This window comes from Nelumbo lutea, chromosome 1 (assembly GCF_056320005.1).
Source record: "Nelumbo lutea isolate HS-2025 chromosome 1, American lotus-T2T, whole genome shotgun sequence".
Taxonomy (NCBI): domain Eukaryota; kingdom Viridiplantae; phylum Streptophyta; class Magnoliopsida; order Proteales; family Nelumbonaceae; genus Nelumbo; species Nelumbo lutea.
Window position 1 is genome coordinate 220,432,580 of NC_142684.1, and position 23,294 is coordinate 220,455,873.

Consider the following 23,294-nt stretch of genomic DNA (forward strand, 5'->3'; position numbering starts at 1 on the left):
CTCAAGTCATAGTGCCGGTGAATGCCCCACTCCCTCTGATGGTGGGCGCAACCTACAACGAACCTTCTGTGGTTCTCCCTGCAGTTGGACAAAACCAACTAGATGGCCTGGTACACTGAGTGCGGGCTATTCAGGTCCAGATGCAACAGGTCCAGCAGCTCCAGCACTACCAACAACAGGTGATGCACCACTTTTACCAGCTACAATGTTAGCAGCAATTCCCTCTGGTGTCGTGGAGTCAATAGTCGGTCCCACCTCGGAGTCCGCTCCCACAGCAAAGCGGATCCCGTTGTCAGAACTCTCACCCTCCTCGCCGGGGACAGACTCCCTAGGTTCCACATCCCCTCGGGAGCCAAGTCTCGTCTCGCGGCAGGAGAGACAAACAAATAGCTCCTATTTTGGAGAAAAGATTAGGAGACTCTTAGCCCACCAGGGCCATTTCGCCCAAGTCGTCGCGTCAGGAAGGCTTACTCACGGGGAATCGGTTCAGGGTTCTGGTCGCAGATTCCAAACGAGGACTCTCCATCCATAGTAGCCAGTACTAGCAGTCTGAGTCACCCCGCGACCACACCGAGCCTGATCGTATTGAAGCTAGCAGCACTAATGTGGAACTTGCCAAGCAGCAACAGAAGCGGCATCATAAGACGTGCTGAGTTGTAGCTTCGAGCCAGCTCGTCACTCCTGATCAAACTGAGCAAACAAAAGTTAAAGAAGAGGCAAGCTTGGGAGCTACAAAAATTCCCCTCCTCTTTGGGTTTTCTCTGCTATCTCCCGACCTCCTAGTGACCCCAATGCCAAAAGACTTCAAAATGCCTCCGTTGGACAAGTATGACGAGTCATTCGATCCTAATGATCATGTAGACTCCTTCCAGTCCCAGATGCACTTAACTAAGGTTGATGAATCTTGCATGTGCGTAGCTTTCTCTACGACCTTCAAGGGTTGGGCGCAGTTCGTACAGATGTTCACCTCGCACTTCATCACCAGCAAGAAGTGTCCAAGGTCGCACGAAAGCTGCCTCAGCATAGTCCAGAGAGAGGGGGAATCAATTCGGAGCTACATTAAACGCTTCAACGACACTTGCCTGCAAATCCCCAATCTAGATCCCGCTGTAAGGCTCACGGCGACAAAGAGAGGCATCACTCACAAGGAGTTCAAATGGCACGTGGTAGCCAACAAGCCCAAGGATATCACCGAGTTGCTCCAGCTCGTCAATCAGTTCATCGAGACAGAGGAGGAGATGAATCAGAAAAAATGAGTCTAGTCGAGAAGAGGAAGCGAGAAGGTGATACCTCGAGCAATGGGGATAGCAAGTGAAGAAAGAGCAAGTCGCCAACCAGAAGAGGGAACAAGTCAGGTCGATGTTCCTGAACTCCTATGGTCGAAAGGACGAGCTACATGCCCCACAACGCAAAGCGAGGAGAGATTCTCATGGTGATCAAGGATGCCTCTTATGTAAAGTGGCCACCCTGGCTGAGGGGGGATCCCACCACTAGAAATAAAAATGTATTCTGTCATTTTCATAGAGATCACGGTCATAGTACCGAAAATTGTAGAAACCTCCGCGACGAGATCGAAGAACTCATCCGTCACGAATATTTGAAAAATTTTGTACAGAAGGATAATAAGAACCAGACAGATCGGCAGGGGGAGCAGAGGAGAGATGCTCCTGAGTCCAGCAGTAGGCAAAATGAATAGAGACAGCTTCCCAAAGAAAGACCGGTATGCGGAGTAATCAACACAATCACTGGTGGATCTATTATTGTGGACTACTCCTTAGCAGCGGGGAGGACCTCGGTTTGCGAACTAGAATGGGAAGAATAGAATCCTTCAAAGCGATCAAGGCTCAAAGACCCCATATTCTTCACAGAGGACGAAGAGCGTGGAATTCAATACCCCCATGATGACGCTCTAGTCATAAGGATGAGGATCAACGATTTTGAACACGTCCTAGTAGATTCAGGCCAACGAGTTATCCTCTGGTAGGCTTCAGCGGAGAAGAAGTAAGGCCCCTATGATGGATTTCAGTACCTGTGGAGGTCGACACGTGGCCCAATATCGCAAGGTTTGAGCACACCTTCTTGGTGATCGCGACTCCCTCCCCGTACAATGCCATTATAGGGCGGCCCATCACCCATGCACTTCGCGCGGTAGTGTCTACCTACTACTTGGCTATGAAGTTCCCCACAGACTTCGGAGTAGGGGTAGCGCAAGGCGACCAGGCTCGAAAATGCTACGTCGCCGCCCTCAAAGGGAAAGCCAGGCTGGCGGATGACATCGAGCCAAAGTGACCCGTGGAATATCCCATGGAGCGAGCTACATCAACCGAGGAGTCGATCCATATCCCAACTTCAAAAGAAAATTCAACTAGAACTCTCCAGATCGGGGCAGCGATCGAGGAACCTCTTCATTCTCAGTCAGTAAGCTTTTTACTTAAAAATTTAGACATATTTGAATGGTCCGAGGCAGAAATACCTAGTATAGATGCAAAGGTAATAACTCATAAATTAAATATTGATCCTGCAGTCAGGCCCGTTAGACAGAAGAAACGCAACCTCGCCCTAGAGCACTGGAGGATAGTTGGCAAGGAGGTTGGGAAAATCCTTGCAGCCGATTTCATCAGGGAGGTTCATTATCTGAGCTAGGTAGCAAACCCCATTCTGGTAAAAAAAGGCCAACAGTAAATGGCACATGTGCGTCGATTATACCGATCTAAATCGAGCTTGCCCGAAGGATTGCTTTCCACTCCCTAAGATCGACCGTCTAGTGGATGCGACCTCAGGGAACGAGTTGCTGAGTTTTCTGGATGCATACTCAAGATATAACTAGATCAAGATGGACCCCGCTGACGAGGAAAAATCAGCATTCATAACCGAGCTAGGACTGCATTGTTACAAGGTCATGCCTTCGGACTGAAAAATGCCGGGGCGACCTTCCAATTGATTGAGCTGTTGATCGGCGATAAGGTTGAATGCTATATAAACGACATGGTCGTCAAACCTGACTTTCAAATTGTCTAATAAATGACTTGCAATGTGTTTTTGAAATTTTACGCAAATATAATATGAAATTAAACCCTAACAAATGTGTCTTCGGTGTAGCCTCGGGAAAATTCCTGGGTTACATAGTTAATCGGCAGGACATCGAAGCCAACACTGAAAAAATAAAAGTCATCCTGGATATGAAGTCACCTCGTAAGTTAAAAGAGGTTAAGAGGCTGAACGGCCGTATAGCCGCACTGAGCCACTTCATGTCCAAATTGGCAGATCGCTGCCTACATTTTTTCAAGGCAATTAAGAAAAGTAGAGAGTTTTGTAGGACGTCGACCTGAGGAGGGAGAAGTTTTAAAGGTGTACCTCTCCGCGAGTAATGAAGTAGTCAGCTCGGTACTAATAAAAGAAGTAGATTGGGTCTTCCCATGACTCGTATAAAGATTCCCCCTCTTGCTGAAAAAAAGTAGTGATGTTATTCCTCATTTTAGCAGTTTTAGAAGGGGGAAAATATTTAGAGAGAAAACGGTTGGCCATTTCATCCCACGTAGCTATTGATCCTGCCGACAATGAATTCAGCCATGCTTTGGCTTTATCCTTCAAAGAAAATGAGAATAACCTCAACCTAATGGCATCATCACTTACCCCATTGTGTTTGAAGGTGTCACAAATTTCTAAAAAGTTAGAAATGTGTGCATTGGGATCTTCGTAGGCCAATCCACAGAATTGCACCATGTTTTGAATCATTTGTATGATGACAGGTTTGATCTCAAAGTTGTTAGCAGCAATATTGGGCCTGATAATGCTGAAGGCAGCTCCAGTGAGAGTGGGTTTGGCATAGTCCATCATAGTCCTCTGCTCAGCCATTTCTTGAGCCTCTTGAGCTTCTTGAGCTTCTTGCTGGACTTGTTTGGCTGCTCTTAGTCGGACACGGAGAGTTCTTTCAATCTCCAGGTCGTAGAGGATTTCCTTCCGTGGGCGCGGCTCGTTCTTCGCCTTGCTCTATGGGCCGCTCTAGTTCGAGGTCGTCGGCCACCTTGGTCTTTCCCTTCAGGGCGGCGACATAACACTTGCGCGACTTGAGCTGTTGCCCCACGCTACCCCACACCAAAGTCAATAGGGAACTTCATAGCCAAATGATAGGTGGAGACCACCACTCGTAGGATATGGGTGATCGGCCGACCTATTATGAAATTGTATGGAGAGGGGGTTGCGACCACCAGGAAGTCGTGGTAGACTCTGACTACACAGGGCCATGTGCCAACTTCTACAGGTACTTTTATTTTCCCAAGGGGCCAGACTTCTTAGACCTCGAAGTCATTGATCCTTAGCTTTATCACAAGTGCGTCATCGTGGGGGTAGTAGACCCCTCGCGCATCGTCCTCCGTGAAGAAAATTGGCTCTTCTGTCCTTGGCCGCTTTGGAGGATTTTGTTCTTCCCGGGTGGCTTCACGAACCGACGTCCAAGCTCCTGCTGAAGTACAACCCACGACGATCGAACCTCCCACTATCATGTGGATGGTGCCCCAAATCGGCCTCTCTTCCGGAGGCTGCCTCTGTGACTGTTCGGCTGGCCTGCTGCTAGACTCATGAGCATCCTTACCATGCTCCCCTTGCCGACTTGTTTTATTTTACTATTATTATTATTTTGTACAAAGTTCCTTAAATATCCGCGACGGATGAGCTCCTCAATCTCGTCGCGGAGGTTTTGACAATTTTCGATACTATGACCGTGATCTCTATGAAAACTGTAGTACAAATTCTTATTTCTCTCATTGGGATTTCCCTTCAAACAGGGTGGCCACTTCACATACGGGGCATCCTTGATTGCCATCAGGATTTCAGTCCGCTTCGCATTCAATGGGGTGTAGTCAGTTCGGTCCGCTACAGGAGCTCGGAATGACTGACTCGGCTTTGCCCCCCGAGCTGCATACTTTTTCTTTCGGCTGTCCCCTTGACTGGAAGGCTATCCCTCTCTTTTCCTCTTTTCGGGCACACCTTCATCCTTCTGGCTGATCTCTTCTTTAGTGGCTATAAACCTATCCACGAGCTTAAGAAATTCAGTTATGGTCGCCGGTTGGTTGATAACCATGTGCCATTTGAAATCCTTGTGTGTCACACCTTTCTTGGCTGCCGTGAGGCATATGGCGGGGTCCGAGCACGATATCTACATACAAGCATCATTGAACCGCTTGACATAGCTTCGAATGGACTCTCCCTCTCTCTGCACTATGCTGAGGAGGCTTTCTTCAGTTCGCAGGCACCGTTTGCTGGTGACGAAGTGGGACGTGAAGGCTTGTGCGAATTGCGCCCAACTTCTTATTGATCCAGGCGCCAGGTTCTGGTACCATGTGCAGGCTACTCCTCTAAAAGTGCTGGAGAAGGCCACACACATACACGACTCAATGGCTCTTGCCAGGTGCATCTGTGACTGGAAGGCATCTACGTGGTCATTTGGGTCAAACAACTCGTCATACTTGTCAAGAGGGGGGAGCTTGAAGTCTTTAGGCATTGGGACTGCCAGGAGTTCGGAAGACAGGGGGGACGAAACTGAAAGGAGGGGGGCCTTGGCTTCGCTTGAGCTTGCCTCTTCTTTGCTTTCGAGCTTACCGGGGAGCTCAGCGGTGGCGGCTCTGCTTCTTGGTGGGCTCGACGTTCGTGCTGCTCAACTCGGTGTTGTCTGGAATGGTGTGTGTAGGAAGTAGCTCAGGCAGCTGGTGATGGCTGCAGACAAAGGGATCCTGCTTGGAGCCTGCGGCCAGGATCTCGAACCCGTTCCCAAGGAACGGGGTATCAGGCTTTGAGGGTTGAGGTGACACGGATCTAGCAAGCTGAGGTCCTCCCGACCTGACTGCCCACGATGAGACCGGAGTGGCTGGTCTTTCTTGTTTGCCGCGGGAGGAGGCCTGGCTCTTAGGAGGGTTCTGGGGGGCCTCCTCTCAGCGAGAAAGGTGCTCCTCCTGGCGGCAAGACCTAGCCCGCGGTGAGACTGGGTGCCGAGGAGGGAGTTGTAGTTGTTGAAGCTGGGGTTGAGGTAGTTGAGGGAATTGCTGCTGATACTGGTACTAGGAGACGTGGTGTAGCACTTGCTGTTGATAAAGCTGATGTTGCTAGAGCTACTGCACTTGGGCTTGCATGGCGCACATGCACTACATCAGATCGTCGAGCTGGCTCTGGCTAGTCGCCAGAGGGACGATAGTTGGTTCAGCAAAGGTTGTTTCGGCCGAGGAAGGCAGGGGAACGCCCACAGGCGCCGTTGCTGGCGGCGTGTTCTGGCTAGGGACTCCGTCCGCCGAGAGGGGAATGGTATACTATCCAATACAGACCAAGGGGACCTGGGGTTATTCCCTGGAGTTACCCATCTCCATGCTTCATCCAACGTTGCTCGAGGAAGCCATGAGCATTGAGTTTTCAGAGGAGGAATAACGGTGAAGGTTTAGAGGAAGGCTTTTAGAAGCCTTTCCCACTGATGGTGCCAAATGATGTCGCGCGATCTGGTCACTCCTAGCTGTCACTCGCGTGTCTCCTGGAAGGTACCTGAGAAGAAGAAGAATCCCGGGGGGAGTCCCGGTGGGAACACTCCAATGATTAAGTTAGTACTCGATAAAAGAAGCAAGGAGAAGATGAAGGCTAAGAGTGAAGATTGCACAAGTATAGAAGATGAAGATACCTCTCCTCCCTGATACTAAGCTCCTTATAGCAGAAATCTGTTACCTCTGGCCCATTGGCCTCTAACAGGGCGGGTATAACCGCCCCAAACAACCTGCCGCAGTCGTTATCGGCAGGGCTGAGGTGGTACGTGCGGGGCCGTCACTGCTGGGTACGTGCCTGTCAAGTGTGAGACACCTTCTAAATGTAACAGGCACGATGCTACTAGACGAGGAACATGGCTGTTGTCCCCAGGCTTGTCGGGTACGACGTCGGGCAAGAGATCCTCCTGCCCTCCTTCATGCAGCTTGCTGAGCTACCACATACCGGGTTGCATCAAGGCAGCCCGGTCCTTGCCTCAAAGCACCGAGGTGCTCCCTCCCATGTGGGAGAGCTTGGGGTTCCTTAGGGGGGAGCCTGGGCTCTCCAAGCTAGGCGGGAGACTGACTCACCGAGGTGTTAGTCCTCTATAAGTTGTCAATCTTCGACCCGGCGTTTCCTTCCCGTCGATTTGAGATCATACTGTTAGGTTGAACTGTTCACCAAGCCAGGTCATGCGCATGTGTTCTTAGGCCATGGGGTTGGGCCAAACCGTCCTCCATCAACAGTGTTGACCCTAATGTTGATAAAAAGTATGGTAAATTATCTAACATAATTTCTTTAAATTTATTACATAATTATTTTTCTTGAAATTAATAATAATTTAATATATTACAAATGTAATAATAAAATTATGTAATAATAGTATAAATTATGATTTTATGGATAATTAAATTCAATAAATAATTAATATTTAAAATTTTCAATAATTTACATATTATTTAAGTATTTAAATAATTAAATATTTTAAATAACCAAATATTTAACATAACCAAATTTTAAATAGTTAAAGTAAAGAAATTATGTAATAAATTTAAAAAATCTAAAACATAGAAAAATAATTATAACATAATATTGAAATTAATAATAATTTAATATTTTACATAATAATGAAAATAACTAATTTCACTTATATCAAGTAATAATTCAAGAAAATAACTTTAAAAAAATAATATTTATTAATAATAATTTTAAACTCTTAATCTGCATTTATTATAAAATTATATATACTAAAATTAATATTTATTTTATTTCAGTAATTATTTATTATTTTTTGTGACAAATGTATTTTCAATGATTATGTAAAGTTTATTTTGTTTTGTTATTTAAAAGAAAACTTTCAATAATTATTGGAGATTAAACTACTATTATTAAAATTTTTAAATTTAATTTATTGTACTTATTGTATTTTTGTTATAACTTATTGATTAATAGTTATTAGAGATTAAACTATTATTTGAGATTATACTATTTATTGACTAAGTTAATATAGTTTTAGTACTTATTGTATTTTTGTAAATATTAAAATTATTGTATTTTTTGTTATAAATATATTTTCAATATTTGTGTATTTTCACTATAATTTTTCAATAATTAGTGGAGATTAAACTATTGTTATCTATTAGAAATGAGGCTATTAATTTAGCTGAAATTATTAGTGTTCATGAGTCAATTCGATTCGGTCGTATGTAATCTGGGAACCAAATTGACCTGGTCAGGTTGGGGAGTTGGTCAGCTGAAACCGACTGACCTTTTGTAAAAACTAACCCACTCAAGTTGAATTAGTTTGGGTCAATTTTTTTTGGTTTGGTCAATTGGTTCAAAAGATTTAAAATTAAAAAATTAATTTAATTTTAAAAATTATAGTGCAATTATTAAAAATAAATTTAAAAATTAGATTTATGATATAAAACATTTTATACTAAGAAATATGGGAAATTTTCCATTTTTCCATATTAAAAGTTATATTTTAAAAAATAAAATATTAATATATATCTATGGTTAGGTCATTTGATTTGGTCGGTTTTCAAATGGCCAAAGTGAAACTGATCTAACTTAGTTGAATTTTGAAAATTTTTTACCAAAGCCGAACTAAAATACTAGAAAACTGACCGACTCGAGTCGAGTTGATCGAGTTGATCAGTTTCATCAGTTTGATGAATAAACCTAATTGAAATTAATTATCGTTCTTTTTGTATTATGAAAAATTTATTTAAAGTTGTATATAAAATATGAATAATTATTAATTATTTAAAAAGTTAAAAATATAAAACAATTGTATACTTATATGTTTCTATTAGGGTCATTTACTGGAACACACTTTATAGTTTTGCATATTTACTTAGACCTACCTTATAGTTTTCCTTTTACTAAAACATCTCATATATTTTACAACTTATTTACTTAATCAACCTTTCATTAAGGGGTGTTTGTTTTACCATTAGACCCATTATTTTTTATTCCAAAAATACCCTTAACACCTTTTTGTACAAAAAACAAAATTGACCAAATATAGCCAATAGAGTGGTTGTTCGTGTCTTATTAAGGGCAAAAATGATATTTTTATTTTTATTTTCTTTTGATTAAATTTATTTAAATGAACATTAGGGTCAACACTATCATTTTCCAATGTCATCTAATGGAAGATTGATTAAATACATTGCAAATTATAAGTGGTGTTTTAGTAAAATGCTAACTATAGGGTAGATTTTAGTAAACCCGTGAAACTATAAGGGATATTTTAGTAAATGACCCTTTCTATTATTTAGCTTTTGCTTAACAAATCCTGTGCATCACACAGGTCCCCGCTAGTATATATTAAAACAAGGAAGTCTAGAAATTTTCTCTTTTTTTTGAATTTTTTATTTTTTAATTTCATATCATTTTTTAAACAACTAATGAGATACACTTTCCTAATACCCTAAATAATCTCTTCTCCTAAAATTTCTCCTAAACTACCTCCCCCACTATGCCCCACTTTCTCCAAAATTATCTCTAATTCCTATTTATCTTCTAAATTATCTCTAATTCTTATTTATCTCCAAAATTATCGAGTTTCTCTCCTAAATTATCTCTCATTCCTATTTATCCTCTCCCTTACTTTTTATCTAGATGCATCTAAAGAAAGTTTGGATTAAAAAATTTAGGAATTATTTAAATATTCTAACAAGATTATATAATATCTTTAAAATACTTATTAAAAACACACAAAAAATAATTTTATACTTTTACAAAATACATCACAAAATTATGTACTAATAATTTAAATTATGTTTTTCCGAATTATCAATTTCAATGTTTTGAAAATATTTAATAATATGTAATAGCTTTAAAGAAATAAAATTAAAATAACAAAAAAAATTGAACATTTTATAGATTATTTAAATATTTATCATAACTATATTTTAAATAGTTAAAATAATGAAATTATGTAATAAATTTAAAAATTTCTTCAAAGTAGAAAAATAATTATAACATAGTATTAAAATTAATAATAATTTAATATATTACAAAATTAATAATGAAATTATGTAATAATGGTATAAATTAAGATTTTATGGATAATTAAATTCAATAAATAATAAATATTTTAAAATTAAAATATTCTACATATTATTTAAATATTTAAAAATGTTTTAAATAAAAAAATATTTAACATAACTAGATTTTAAATAGTTAAAATAAAGAAATTATGTAATAAATTTAAAAAATTTCTGAAAAGTAGAAAAATAATTAAAACATTATATTGAAATTAATAATAATTTAATATTTTTACATAATATTGTAAGTAACTAATTTCACTTGTATCAAGTAATAATTCGAGAAAATAACTTTCAAAAAAATTAATATTTATGAATAATAATTTTAAACTCTTAGTTTGTATTTATTATATAATTATATATACAAAAATTAATATTTATTGTATTTCAGTAATTATTTATTGGTTTTTGCGATTATTGTATTTTCAATGATTATGTATAAATTTATTTTGTTTTGTTATTTAATAGAAAACTTTTAATAATTATTGGAGATTAAACTACTATTATTGTAATTTTTAAATTTATTTTTTTGTACTTATTGTATTTATTGTATTTGTGTTACAACTTATTGATTAATATTTATTAGAGATTAAACTATTATTCAAGATTATACTATTTATTGACTAAGTTAATATATTTTTATTACTTATTGTATTTTTGTAATTTTTGTAATTATTGTATTTTTTCCATTATCAATGTATTTTAAATAATTGTGCATTTTCGCTATAAACTTTCAATAATTATTGGAGATTAAACTATTTTTATTTATCAGAGATGAGATTATTAATTTAGCTGAAATTATGAGTATTCATGAGTTGATTCGGTTCAGTCATAGGCTATTTGGCCAACCAAATCGACCTGCTCAGGTTGGGGAGTTGGTCAACTAAAACCGATTGACCTTTTGTGAAACCCGACCCACTCAAGTTGTATTGGTTTGGGTCAACTTTTTGGTTTGGTCAATCGGTTCAAAAGATTTAAAATTAAAAATTTTATTTTATTTTAAAAATTATAGTGCAATTATTAAAAATAAATTTAAAAATTAGATTTATGATATAAAACATTTTATACTAAGAAATATGGGAAATTTCCCACTTTCCATATTAAAAATTATATTTAAAAAATAAAATATTAATATATATCCATGGTTAGGTCGTTTGATTTTGGTTGGTTTACAAATGGCCAAGGTGAAACTGATCCAACTTGGTCAAATTGGGAAATTTTTTAACCAAAGCCAACCTAAAATACTAGAAAATTGTCCGACTCGAGTCGAATTGATTGGTGTCATTAGTTTGATGAATAAACCTAACTGAAGTTAATTATTGTTATTTTTGTATTGTAAAATATTTATTAAAAGTAGTATATACAATATGAATAATTATTAATTATTTAAAAAGTTGAAAATATAAAACAATTGTATACTCTTATGTGTTTCTATTAGGGTCATTTACTAGAACACTCCTTATAGTTTTACATATTTACTTAAACCTACCTTATAGTTTTCATTTTATTAAAGCATCCCGTATATTTTACAACTTATTTACTTAATCAATATTTCATTAAGGAGTGTTTGTTTTTCCATTAGGCCCATTATTTTTTATTCCAAAAATACCCTTAGCACTTTTTTTTTTTGTACAGAAAACAAAATTGACCAAATATAGCCAATAGAGTAGTTGCTCATATCTTATTAAGGGAAAAATAGTATTTTTATTTTTATTTTCTTTGGATTAAATTTATTTAAATGGACATTAGGGTCAACACTGTCATTTTCCACTGTCATCTAATGGAAGATTGATTAAATCCATTACAAATTATAAGTGGTGTTTTAGTAAAATGCTAACTATAGAGTAGATTTTACTAAATCCATGAAACTAGAAAGAGCATTTTAGTAAATGACCCTTTCTATTATTTAGCTTTCGCTTAATAAATCCGTGCTAGTAGATCCATAAAATAAGTTGGGTAAATTACACGTGTCCCTGCTAGTAGATCCATAAAATAATAAGTTGGGTAAATTACAAGGCCCCCTTGTACTATGGGGTCAGTGACAAGGACCCCCCTATACTTTAATTTGCGACAAATACCCCCTTAACTTTTACCATGTGACAAATACCTCCCTAACCATTAAGCCATATGACGGAATCCATTAAATTACCAAAACACCCATAAAAAATTTCTTTATTTTCTTTTTATTGTCCTTTTCTCTTTAAAAAACCCTTTTGTCTTAAATTATCAATCCAATCCAATAATTCTTTTTTGGTCCCAAAAGCAATAACAAATCTAACTCGCATCATGAGTAGACACAGATTTGGAAGAATCAGTTCTGGTCTTCTTTGTAAACAAATTGTGGATGTTGGGCATTAGACACTGCTTGCGATTATAACTGTACCAAGCAACCTACTGTCTATTGAGTTCTTTATCATTCAATAATTCCTCCCTGTGAATTGAAAATAAAGCCACCCCACCAAGTTGATGTAATGTTCACGGTTTCTAGCATCTCCTTCCCTCAACATAATGGATGCTCTTCTTTTTCAACCCACCCATTCACCCAATGGAGCCTTGAGCTTAAATGGCCACAAGAAGTTATTTGCCTCTTAAAGTGGGGACCAACAGTCATGATCCCATAGAGCCTGTTCAATAATTGAATCGTCATTCAATGCAATTCTTTGTTTGTTTAGCTTCCCATAATGGTACCCCTCTTGTAGATCAATTTACGAACACTCTTCAAGGCTCCACCCGATGCAACATGTTCATTCTTGCTTTGTTTACCTTTAGACAGACACCATTAAATATTTGTCTTAAACGTAAAAGCTTCAAAGTCTTTCTGGCCTTTGAGTGATTGCATTGATTCCATGGATTCGGATGGTAAACCATAGTTTAGCCTCTAGATCGACATAAAATCCTCCTTTCAACTTAGACTCATGCTTCAACTGAATCAACTCTTTCTGGCCTTTGAGTGATTGCTCTTTTGAAGATAAGCTTTCAATTCTCTCCAGTCTTCTTCTTCGCGGCATCAAACTCTTGCTTCTTCGCCTACAGGGCCCATCCCTCGGTTCCCTTTCTCTTCTTCTTCAACACTGCCTTGATCGGGAACCACAAGACCACCCTTGGCTTCTTCTTCTTCTGCTCAGCAGCCTCAAGCCATTTGTTACATCTTAGATATATGCTTGAGTGAATATATAACAGAGTTCTATTGGCTAGAGAAATTTTAATTCTCGTCCATGGTGATTTTGTCCACTACTAGTGCTTTTTAGGTGTTATGGTATGTCTGATGTTTAAGTAATTGAGATTATTTGGCCGGTGATTTCTTCTCACTATTCAAATATACAAGAAAAGGGTAGTTTAGGGATTTAAAAAATTAAACTGTTAAATGAGAATCTTTTTCAAGATTAATTAACGGAATACTAACGGAAGGGGTCTTTGTCCAATGGCTAGGGGTGGATTCGAGCTGAGCCGAGTTGAGCCGAATAGTACAAGGCTCGAGTAAAAAACTCATAAGCTCAAGCTCGATTCCGAGAAAAAAATATTTTATAAAAATAAAAATTAAATATAAAAATATTTTTTACTTGATATTTAAAAATTAAGAATTTTAATAATTAAGAATTATAATATTTTTATTATATATATTATTTTCTCTCTCTCTCTCTCTCTCTCTCTCTCTATATATATATATATATATATATATATATATATAGACTCATGAATTGGGCTCCAACTTGGCTAAAACTGATCTTTGTTGCAAATTAAAATATAGGGGTCTTTGTCACTAGTACATGGGATCTTTGTAATTTACCCTAATAAGTTTTAACTTTTTAAGTCAAATTCTCGGGGCCCGCTGGTATATATATACAGTAGAGATCCGGAAGAGATGCGAGTAGACGTAGACCTATTAAATCTCGAACCAGGTTAAATCTTAACACAATTTTGAAAGGTCAATACTCAATACAAAACAATAGTTGTTGTGTAAGTATAACCGGGTAATACGGTATTTTGTATCTGCGTGGCCCTTGCGATTTGACCATCTTTGCTTGTATAAGGAGGAGAGAGGCACAGAAAAAGTTTCACTCGTTATTGCACTCAACTGTGTCTTGCCCCGTTGGAAAGACTTAACCATCATCCCCTTCATCCATTTGATAAGGACTCGGGCTCTCTCAGGATTTCACTCCCTCTTCCAGGGTTCTTCCTTGATCGTAATTCGTAAGGTGCATTATCTTCATGCTTTTGTGATTCCTTATTTCTTAATCCCCTCCTCCTATTATGCGCACTTTTTTGTTTGTGCTTTGGTGAGAACAGTGACAGATGACCATTTTCTTCATCTTGTTGGGTTTATTGCTCCGCCTTTTTAACATTGATATTCTATTGACCATTCTAATTGCATTTATGTTTTCCGCATTCAAATTTTGTTCATCTACAGATCCATATAGAACCTGGAACTGTCACCTTATTACAGAGAAGTGATGTTTTTGAACCTTAATGTAGTTCAATCAAGACTTACTTTCAGATCTTTTCCCTCTCTTTGGAACAATAAGACAGGCGTCAGATATCTCCACTTCCTTTTTTAAATGAAATATTTCATCATAGTGGCTTCTTTTATCTGCAGACCATTTAAAGGATCAATAAACAGATAAAGGGTCTTCATCAATGAACATTAAGCCGAGCTATTTTCTCCTTCCCTGATTTTTCTTGTCAACTTTTACTAAGCCAAAAGTTTTACCAAGTCAACTGTAATCTTAACTTCCCCTAGTAAACTCCCAATAAATAGAAGTAAATTATATCATTCATCTTCCGTAACCAGACACGAAGCCATTTTTAGACAGTACCCTTTTTTATCTTTCTGTGGCTGATGAAATAGTCAACCATCACAATTGCATCAAGCAAAACAGTCCAAACGCTTTAACTTTCCATTGTCATCACAATCTCTAGTGCCACAGAATTCCCACTCCCAGACTTCCCAATCCCAACCCCACATCATAATCATCATCATCTTTAGCTTTTGTTACAGATATGAGTGGTGAAGCGGGTATGGAAGATCAACAGCAACGTCCAGTCCCACAACTGAATGAAAGGATCCTTTCATCCTTGTCAAGGAGATCTGTTGCTGCACATCCTTGGCATGATCTTGAAATTGGTATAAATATAGACATTTTTTTTGCATCACCTGGAGCTTTTTCTGTATACATAATAAACACATTGAAAGTAATTATCATTTACAAATCTTGTATGCAGGACCTGGAGCTCCTCAAGTTGTCAATTGTGTATGTATTCACTCAAATGGTTTTGTCAATTGAATAAATATTTGTGTTTGGTCGTGATTTAAAGTATTTTCACATTTTGAGTGGAAACATGATACCACTGGAATCAAGGGGAAATGAAGAGTAAAATCTTATTATCAGCAATCTCATTTTCTTCATCTAGTGGAAGGCAAATTACCAAGCTTACCTGACACTGAATAAGAGTGTAGTGATTTCATTCTAACACTTAGTTCTTGTGGTACACTTAAGTTGTGCCTCTCTGTCTAGCCGCTTGCTTATTTTACTTTCCTTAGTTCTATCTTTGTCAAGTCAAAATGCAGTTTGAAATATGAATATATGCTGAAAATATTGGCACTTTAAAATAAGGTTTGAAGTTTTAAGAACTAATTTATCTGGTGCAGGTTGTTGAAATCACAAAAGGAAGCAAGGTGAAATATGAGCTTGACAAAAAGACAGGACTGATAAAGGTGTGAATGGGTGATACTCATTCGGATTTCGGAATGCTTTTCCAGATTTTACAAATTGCAAGTGTCAAATCTTAACTAATTTATAGACTATTTTTTATACTATAAATTGGAAGGTACCTTGAAGGCATATCATCAGGCCATTCATTGCACTATCTATCCCTGCATTTTAACATCCCTGTAGTTTCTTGCAATTGTTCTTACTGTCAAATGGTTGCCAGGTTGATCGTGTCTTGTATTCCTCTGTGGTGTATCCTCACAACTATGGTTTCATCCCCCGCACGTTGTGCGAAGACAATGATCCACTGGATGTTTTAATCCTCATGCAGGTACGTCAAACCTACTTGGTACTTGGCATTTGATATCTGTGAAATATGACAATATATGTCTGCAAGGCTTGTTTTCTGTCAGACCCTTCTCTCTCATTTGTTTAGGTTGGCCAAGGCTTTCAATTTCTTGAAACTTTGGTTTTGCCTGGAGTGAAGAAAACCAATAGCTAAATATCATGGTTTTGGAAATTTTGGTTGAATGTTAACTGAATTTTAAACATATAAAATATATATTCATAATCATATGATAAATCGAACATATTTTAGTCCAGAGAAATTTCAGAAAAAAGTTTTGATATCAAAAACCTTCCTTTAAACCAAATTACAAACACCATCATCACCTAAGCCTTGTCCCAATTATATGGGGTTGGCTACATGAATCATATTTTGCCATTCCGTTCTGTTCAGTGCCATATCCACTGTCAAATAATGGGCTCTTAAATCACTTCTTACTATTTCCATCCAAGTCCTTTTTGGTCTGCCCCCAGCTATTCTAGCCCCTTCAACTTGTAACAGATCACTTATTTTAATGGGTGCTGTAGATGATCTTGTATGCACATAACTAAACCACCTCAATCTATTTTCTCTCATTTTATCACCTATTGTAGCTACTTGTATGTTCCTTCTTATGACTTCTTTTCTGACCCTATCCTTTCTAGTTTTATCTCTCATCTATCTGAGCATGCGCATTTCTGCCACACTCATTTTTTAGACATGTTGTTTCTTAACTGTCCAACACTAACATAGCTGGCCTTACAATTGTTTTACGCTTTCGTCTGTTATGATTACTAATAGTGGTTAGTAAAGAGAATCAACTGATTCAAAACTGTATTGGCATTTGGAAACAGGAACCAGTTCTCCCTGGTTGTTTTCTCCGAGTCCGAGCTATAGGGCTCATGCCCATGATTGATCAGGTATGGTTGATGTAAATCCCAAACAGTTCCTTCCTTCAAACTGAGCTTTGATAATTGGTTTTGTTTTGTTTGCATCAAAAAGGGAGAGAAAGATGATAAAATCATAGCAGTGTGTGCTGATGATCCAGAGTATCGTCACTATACCGACATCAAACAACTTCCTCCTCATCGCCTGGCTGAGATCCGCCGATTCTTTGAAGACTGTACCCCTTCTCTCTTTTAGCTTTTACTTTCAGTTACTTTAATTTCATTCCACGTATTTGAGGTTTGATATCACATGAGGTAAACTTTTGAATATTTTCTTGACAAATAATCCAGACAAGAAAAATGAGAACAAAGAAGTTGCAGTTAATGAATTTCTGCCTTCAGACGCTGCTCAGGAAGCCATTCAGCACTCAATGTAAGTTTATCTCAACTTATCAAACAACCAAGATCACTTATTACAACTGTAGAAATGGAAGATATAATCAAGAGTAAATTGCTTTGATCTGCCACATTTGCGCCTTTGCATTTTCACTGTCTAAATGTTTAATATTGCATATAGCTGACTTATTTTTGAATTCCTAACATTAATTCAACTGTTCAGTTGTTTCCACAAAAAACCAAGATGCCCTCATTTAGAATAAAACCAATTTCTATAAAATTCAATTAAATGTAGCCTTTTAGTGGCAAAACTACCATTTACCAAAATAAGTCCTTATTTCTATGAAACACTTTATTCCTTGAACAAAACCATTTTGTTTCACCTCTTTGTTGTCTTTGTCACCTTGTAATTGCAATTCTGTCTTTGAACGTATCTATTTAAAATTACCAAAGGCTTGAAGAAGGGACACTTCTTTATATATAAAGCTGTCAATGGTTCGGGTCTGAGTTGGGACAGGGTGGTTCCAGTCCCGAACCAACCATAATCAGGACAAAATCACAGACCCAGACCAGGAACTGATTATTAATCAAATAATTGGTTTGGGTCTGAGTAGGTTTGGGACAGGAAAGAATCGGAGACAACCCAATTATTTAATCGGGACAAAATCATGAAATCAGAACTGACATAATTGGTTCAAGACCCATTGACAGACCTATTTATATAGTGATTTGACTCTATGGGACAAGGGCACAACTCTTTGAGATAATAATCATCCATAAATGGTTATGCCTATCATGAGATTTTAGAGAAAATTTTGGCAACTCCTAGTTTTTTGCTCTAATGTTGTGGGGATATGAATAACACATTCCAGATGCAAGGACCCAGAATACAGTGGATGGATGCCACCCGAGGGATCTTTGGCATTGATTACATTGATATCTGGCAAGAGAAAAATTGCACGTCTCCCATGGATATATATGGTCTGCATTACACACTAGGAATCATCTGATTTAGATTAGATAATTCCTTTATAAACATTTAAACGAAAACCTAGGGCAATGATTGTATTCTCAAAGAACAAACTGTTAGACTATGAACTTGTTGGGGCATAGAGTAGGTGGTGATTACTGGTAGCTCACTTTCTGATTCATCTCCTTGTTCATAGGAATCTGTTTATGCAGTAACCTTGGTTCCAAAGTTTGAGATCTTTCTTCTAATCCTGTGTAAGGCAGTGTATGTCGGTGGTCTGTAGTGTTCTGAAAGTTTCCATTTGCAACCTGAGTGGAGTAGAAAAGAAGGGATGAGTTTTGTGGGGGAGCTGCAGACTAAGGGGATTAGGGTTTCTCAGTGAACAATGAAGTCCTTGAGGGGGAAGTATTCTCTGGAGAGCTATATAACCCCAATAGAATGTGTTGCTGGATTGTTGGTTGTTCTCATTAGTTGTGTTGCCACTCTTTTATAAACGGATATCCCCTCCAGTGGCGTCTTGATTGGTTATGCCAGCTCAGCACAAGTTATTACAGGAGAGGCGTGAAGAAACTCGGTACTGAATGGCGTGCTCTTTCCTCTCCTGAGCTCCTACATGTTGTCCTGCCATGTGTCACCCCCTTATTCCTTTGCTTTGCTTATTAATTAGGGCATTCATAAGGTTTTGCTTTGCAGACCTTCAGGAGCTTGGATGCCGTGTGTTTACATACAGCTTGTTTTTAGGTGCCATGATCATTGTGTTGGTCCTATTCAACAAACTGCCACTTTTTAATCCCTTGGGGCCGGTATGAGTGTCATGACTACTACAGTTTGAGTTGTATGTATCTGAGCAAGTCTGGGTTTAAGCAGTAGTTTACTTCCTGCCATATAACACGATGAAATCCTACCATAGGAATGGAAGGACTCAAGTAAAGGTGAAACTAAAAGGAGTTTAAATTAATGGCTGAGATTCAAAAATAATGTATGGGAAAAGGATTTAAAATGAGGTAGCAGAAGGTAATTTTCCCTATATCTAATTTACATCAGAAATGGCAAAGGCGGCAAAGATAAATCATACTAAGGCGAGTTAACAGAGATAGAAGAGAGTTCATGATCGCATGGAATCAAAGTTTGGCAAGCAGCCTGGTGGACTCGTTACCTCAACAAAATTATAGATTAGATCCTCAGAGAACATCTCAACTCAATTTAGTTGGATACCAAGGATGTATCGATTCTATGGCAGATGGTCTTTTGCACTCTTGCTAGAGAATAGAGATGGGTGTAGGCTGTGTAGCAGCTGGTTGTATTTCATAGCAATAGCCCACCCCCATATTTCTAAAGGGAGCAAACACACACATGCACATCAACCATTTACTAGGACAGATCGGGATCATAATATGGCCTCTTTTCTGTGGTGCAGGGACCTTTATGCTCAGTACATCTTACAGACCTTGAGGCGATAGACGTCATGCGGGTATATTCTACCTCTCTTAATAATCTGCTCAGTTGGGGGCAATAGAAGCCGAAGGGGAAGAGTGATACTTTTATCTATTATATGAGTTTTGGTTATTAGGAGTGATTTTTATTTTTATTTTTTTAACAATGTTGTTTCAATTGGTTGTATTGAAACACAAATTAAAACTCGGAATACATTATTTGTCATTCTTATTTAGCCTCCTAACGGTTCAACTTAGTATTTACAAATTTTCCAAACATGTATCTTTGCACACCGGAATCCCAATGCAGTTGTTACAGCACTATATATAGTGTAAGAAATTCGGGGATTGGCAATTGGTGTGCCATGTTAGTGGCGTTTTTGTAAACAGTGCCAGCATTATTTCTCAGTTATGATTCGTTGGGTAGATTTTCAAAAGCGTACATTCTATTTCAAGTGGGGTGATGGAACTCTTTGGAGGTTCAGCATGATTGCGTGAGGGATGGCTGACTTTACACTATAATCTTGCCTCTCCATGCATGGGCATATCGGACTCTCCTTTTCCCCAAAGCTTGGGTGTGTCCTCAGCCAAGCGGTTGCCTTGTATCGTATAATTTGCTTAGAAGTGCATTTCACAGTGTCAGAAAGTTAAATCACCCTTCCATATCCCACGAGGTCATGATCTCATCGATGGGGCTATGACTTGGGTAGTATTGGGTTGAGTTTGAGGTAAGGGTTGTTGAAAGGTACAACCCTCAACAACCCGGCATAACTTCAAGTTAGATTAGGGTTGAGGCCTTTCCAAACTCAACCCAACCCGAGCCTATATTATATATATATATATATATATGTATTTATGCATAGGATATGCACAAGACACAAAATTTGCATGACATGTTTAAACCGTATGATACACAAATGTAATAACTATTTTTGAAAATTTCCCAATTAGTATCCTATACTTTGGGCCTAGTGCCATTTTGGTCCTCAAATTTTAAAATGCAACAGCTCAATATCTGAAGTCTGAACTTTCAAAATATGTCAATCCATTTTGATCCCCAATTAGTATCTTATACCTGTTGTTAACCAACCATTAAATGGCATGTGAAAAGATACAAATGCCCTTTGGGTGTTATTTAATTTTCTTTATCAACCATCCAAAATATTATTTATCTTCTTCCTCAAGAAAATGAAATAGAGGTATGAAGTTTTTGGTATAATTTTGCAAGGGAATGGTAATCATTTGACTCCTACAAACACCAAACGACTCCCCTCAAATCCCCAACTAATGAATGTAATAAGTGTTGAAACCCCAACGGGTTTATAGTTGTTCACCATTGCTTTGGTTCAATCTTAATTCCTGAGGAAGATGATGAACAATATTTCAAAGGGTAATTTTGAAGGAATGAGAGATTCATCGTATGGACGCTCAAATCTTGAGGAATAAGGTGGACAAATTATAAAAAATTTCTCTCCCTTTCAACTGGGAATCACATTTCCTATTTAGAAAATCATATTTTCAATGATCAATCTTGAACCATAAACTGAACCAGATTTGAACAAAAGCAATAAGAGAGGATTATACCTAATACGGAGAAGTAACATCTCCCAATGAAGGTGTTCAGGCCCAAGGAATGATCCAAAGACTGCTCCCACTGAAAATGGTGCAGTGTAGGATGGAGCAGAATCAGTAGTGTTCTTCTCTAAGAACCTGTTCCTTCGCAAGAAATAGCATGATAGTATGTGAGCACAGCTTCCCATCAGTCCCTTCACAAGGAACTGATATCAAGATCGAATCTTGATTTCTCCCACTGAACAGGAGGTCGAAATGGCAGGTGAGGCGGCGGCAGGAAGGAGGCGGCAAGAGAGAATTTTTGCAGGTATGCTGAATTCTCTCTTCTATGATTTCAACTATAAAGACTTGCAGTGATCTGATGATCTTGTGATAATCTCAAGGCTGTTGCCCCTTCATTGTTTTGTGACCTTAAAGGATCATCTCCTAATCCCATTAGGAGTTGCTGATCCAAATCTTATTTAGATCAGACATCCCTTTAGGTGATAAGGATAAACCCTTATCTTATCTGTATATTAGATCAACCTTCTCATAATCTCATTAGGAGGTTTCCAGATCTGAATCACATTCAGATCTGGACTCTCTGAGTGGATAGGGTTAAGACCCTATCCTATCTGTTAATCCATCATAGAATTCGCCCCATGTTTAACTAATTAAAACACCCCTGTTTGAAATGGGCTTTATGCCCATTAAGACATGTGCTCACTTAGCCTTCCTAACTGCTGCCTAGCTGGGCTTCCTTGTATGGCATGAGACCCAAACATTGATCTACACACCAGTCACATGGGTTCGGCCCAGCCTTTGTTACAAGGCCTGGCCGAATACACTGTTATGGACAGTGCACCCTCTGAAACCCATCACATGGGCTCTATGGGCCCAACACTTACCCTAAGTGGTCCCTGGGCCAAGCCACCTTATAACACGCAGGGACTGTGGGCAGATGCAAGATTAGCCCATCAGGTATTACCCTCTATGGTCTTACACTCAACCTCTCAGCCCATAATGATCATACACTGCCCGACAAGAGAGAACATCTCCCTCGGCTGCAAGGAACAGTGTTGCACTCTCTACTTATATGGATCCCGGGAATTAACATTTTGCAAACATTTTAGAAACCATAGTATATATACTTTTATATCTCATATAAAATATATTTTGCAAACAAATCTCAACGATTGAAATCGACTGCCGGCAGTCTTCGTTTCCATCAGAGATAGTGCATCCCCAATCATTACCTTTGTCCAACAAAGGGGCTGATCCTGTCACTATGATCACCCACTCAGATGAATTCTAAAACTGTCCCAACATACCCAGGTTTTGACCCTCGCTAAGGATCTCACTGATTGGTACATCAAAAACAACCCAATCCGACACCTAGTGCATTATCATAATCGACTATAGGGGTCGGGTGTAACTTTCTAGTTTTGCTCATTAATCTCCAAGGTCTAGGGCAATACTAGAAATCTGGTTCGGTTCAAAGACTCAATTGATCATACACTGCATGTGCCTAGGGTCTCACCCCGGCAGCTGAGACAGGCCACCCCAACTGACTTGGTGGCGCATCAGTGTCAACCTTATCAGGATAGGTCTCCCCAGACCGACCCACTGGCTGTGAACATTCTAAACTAACACGAGTCTCATTAAGTGTCCAGTTTAAGGGTATTACACAGAAACATACCAAGGGAACATGAATAAAATATGTACTTTTATTCATTTACAATAAACTCATAATATACATCATTCTGATTGAAGCTATGGGCATACAAAACTGTCTAACAAATTTTTACATTTTCAAAAAATTTAAACCACATGTCATCAAGTAATACACATAACTAATGGCTAATTAATGACAAGTATTGGATTGGCACGTTTTGAAAGTTCGGATATTGAATTATCACATTTTAAAGTTTAGGGACCAAAGTGGCACTAGGTCCAAAGTAATATGTAC

The 23,294-nt window shown here is 38.3% G+C and overlaps 1 protein-coding gene and 1 pseudogene across 1 annotated transcript; one reads left to right on the forward strand and one right to left on the reverse strand.

The window, feature by feature from the left end:
* Positions 1-126: 126 nt before the first annotated feature.
* On the reverse strand, positions 127-15,033 carry LOC148881158 (large ribosomal subunit protein uL30y-like; annotated as a pseudogene).
* LOC148881159 (soluble inorganic pyrophosphatase 1) lies at positions 14,102-20,019 on the forward strand. Its single transcript, XM_088963445.1, has 9 exons — positions 14,102-14,251; positions 15,052-15,177; positions 15,276-15,304; positions 15,703-15,768; positions 15,987-16,094; positions 16,943-17,008; positions 17,091-17,211; positions 17,327-17,408; positions 19,759-20,019. The coding sequence occupies exons 2-9, from the start codon at positions 15,054-15,056 to the stop codon at positions 19,799-19,801; spliced, it is 639 nt and encodes a 212-aa protein (XP_088819571.1). The 5' UTR covers positions 14,102-14,251; positions 15,052-15,053; the 3' UTR covers positions 19,802-20,019.
* The last annotated feature ends 3,275 nt before the right edge of the window (positions 20,020-23,294 follow it).

What these genes read in the sequence shown, in the direction of transcription:
- LOC148881159 (XM_088963445.1), top strand. Translation starts at nt 15,054, where the DNA reads ATGAGTGGTGAAGCGGGTATGGAAGATCAACAGCAACGTCCAGTCCCA. An exon ending in TCATGCCCATGATTGATCAG is followed by an intron (nt 17,009 to 17,090) that starts GTATGGTTGATG and finishes TGCATCAAAAAG; the next exon opens with GGAGAGAAAGATGATAAAAT. An exon ending in CCGCCGATTCTTTGAAGACT is followed by an intron (nt 17,212 to 17,326) that starts GTACCCCTTCTC and finishes CAAATAATCCAG; the next exon opens with ACAAGAAAAATGAGAACAAA.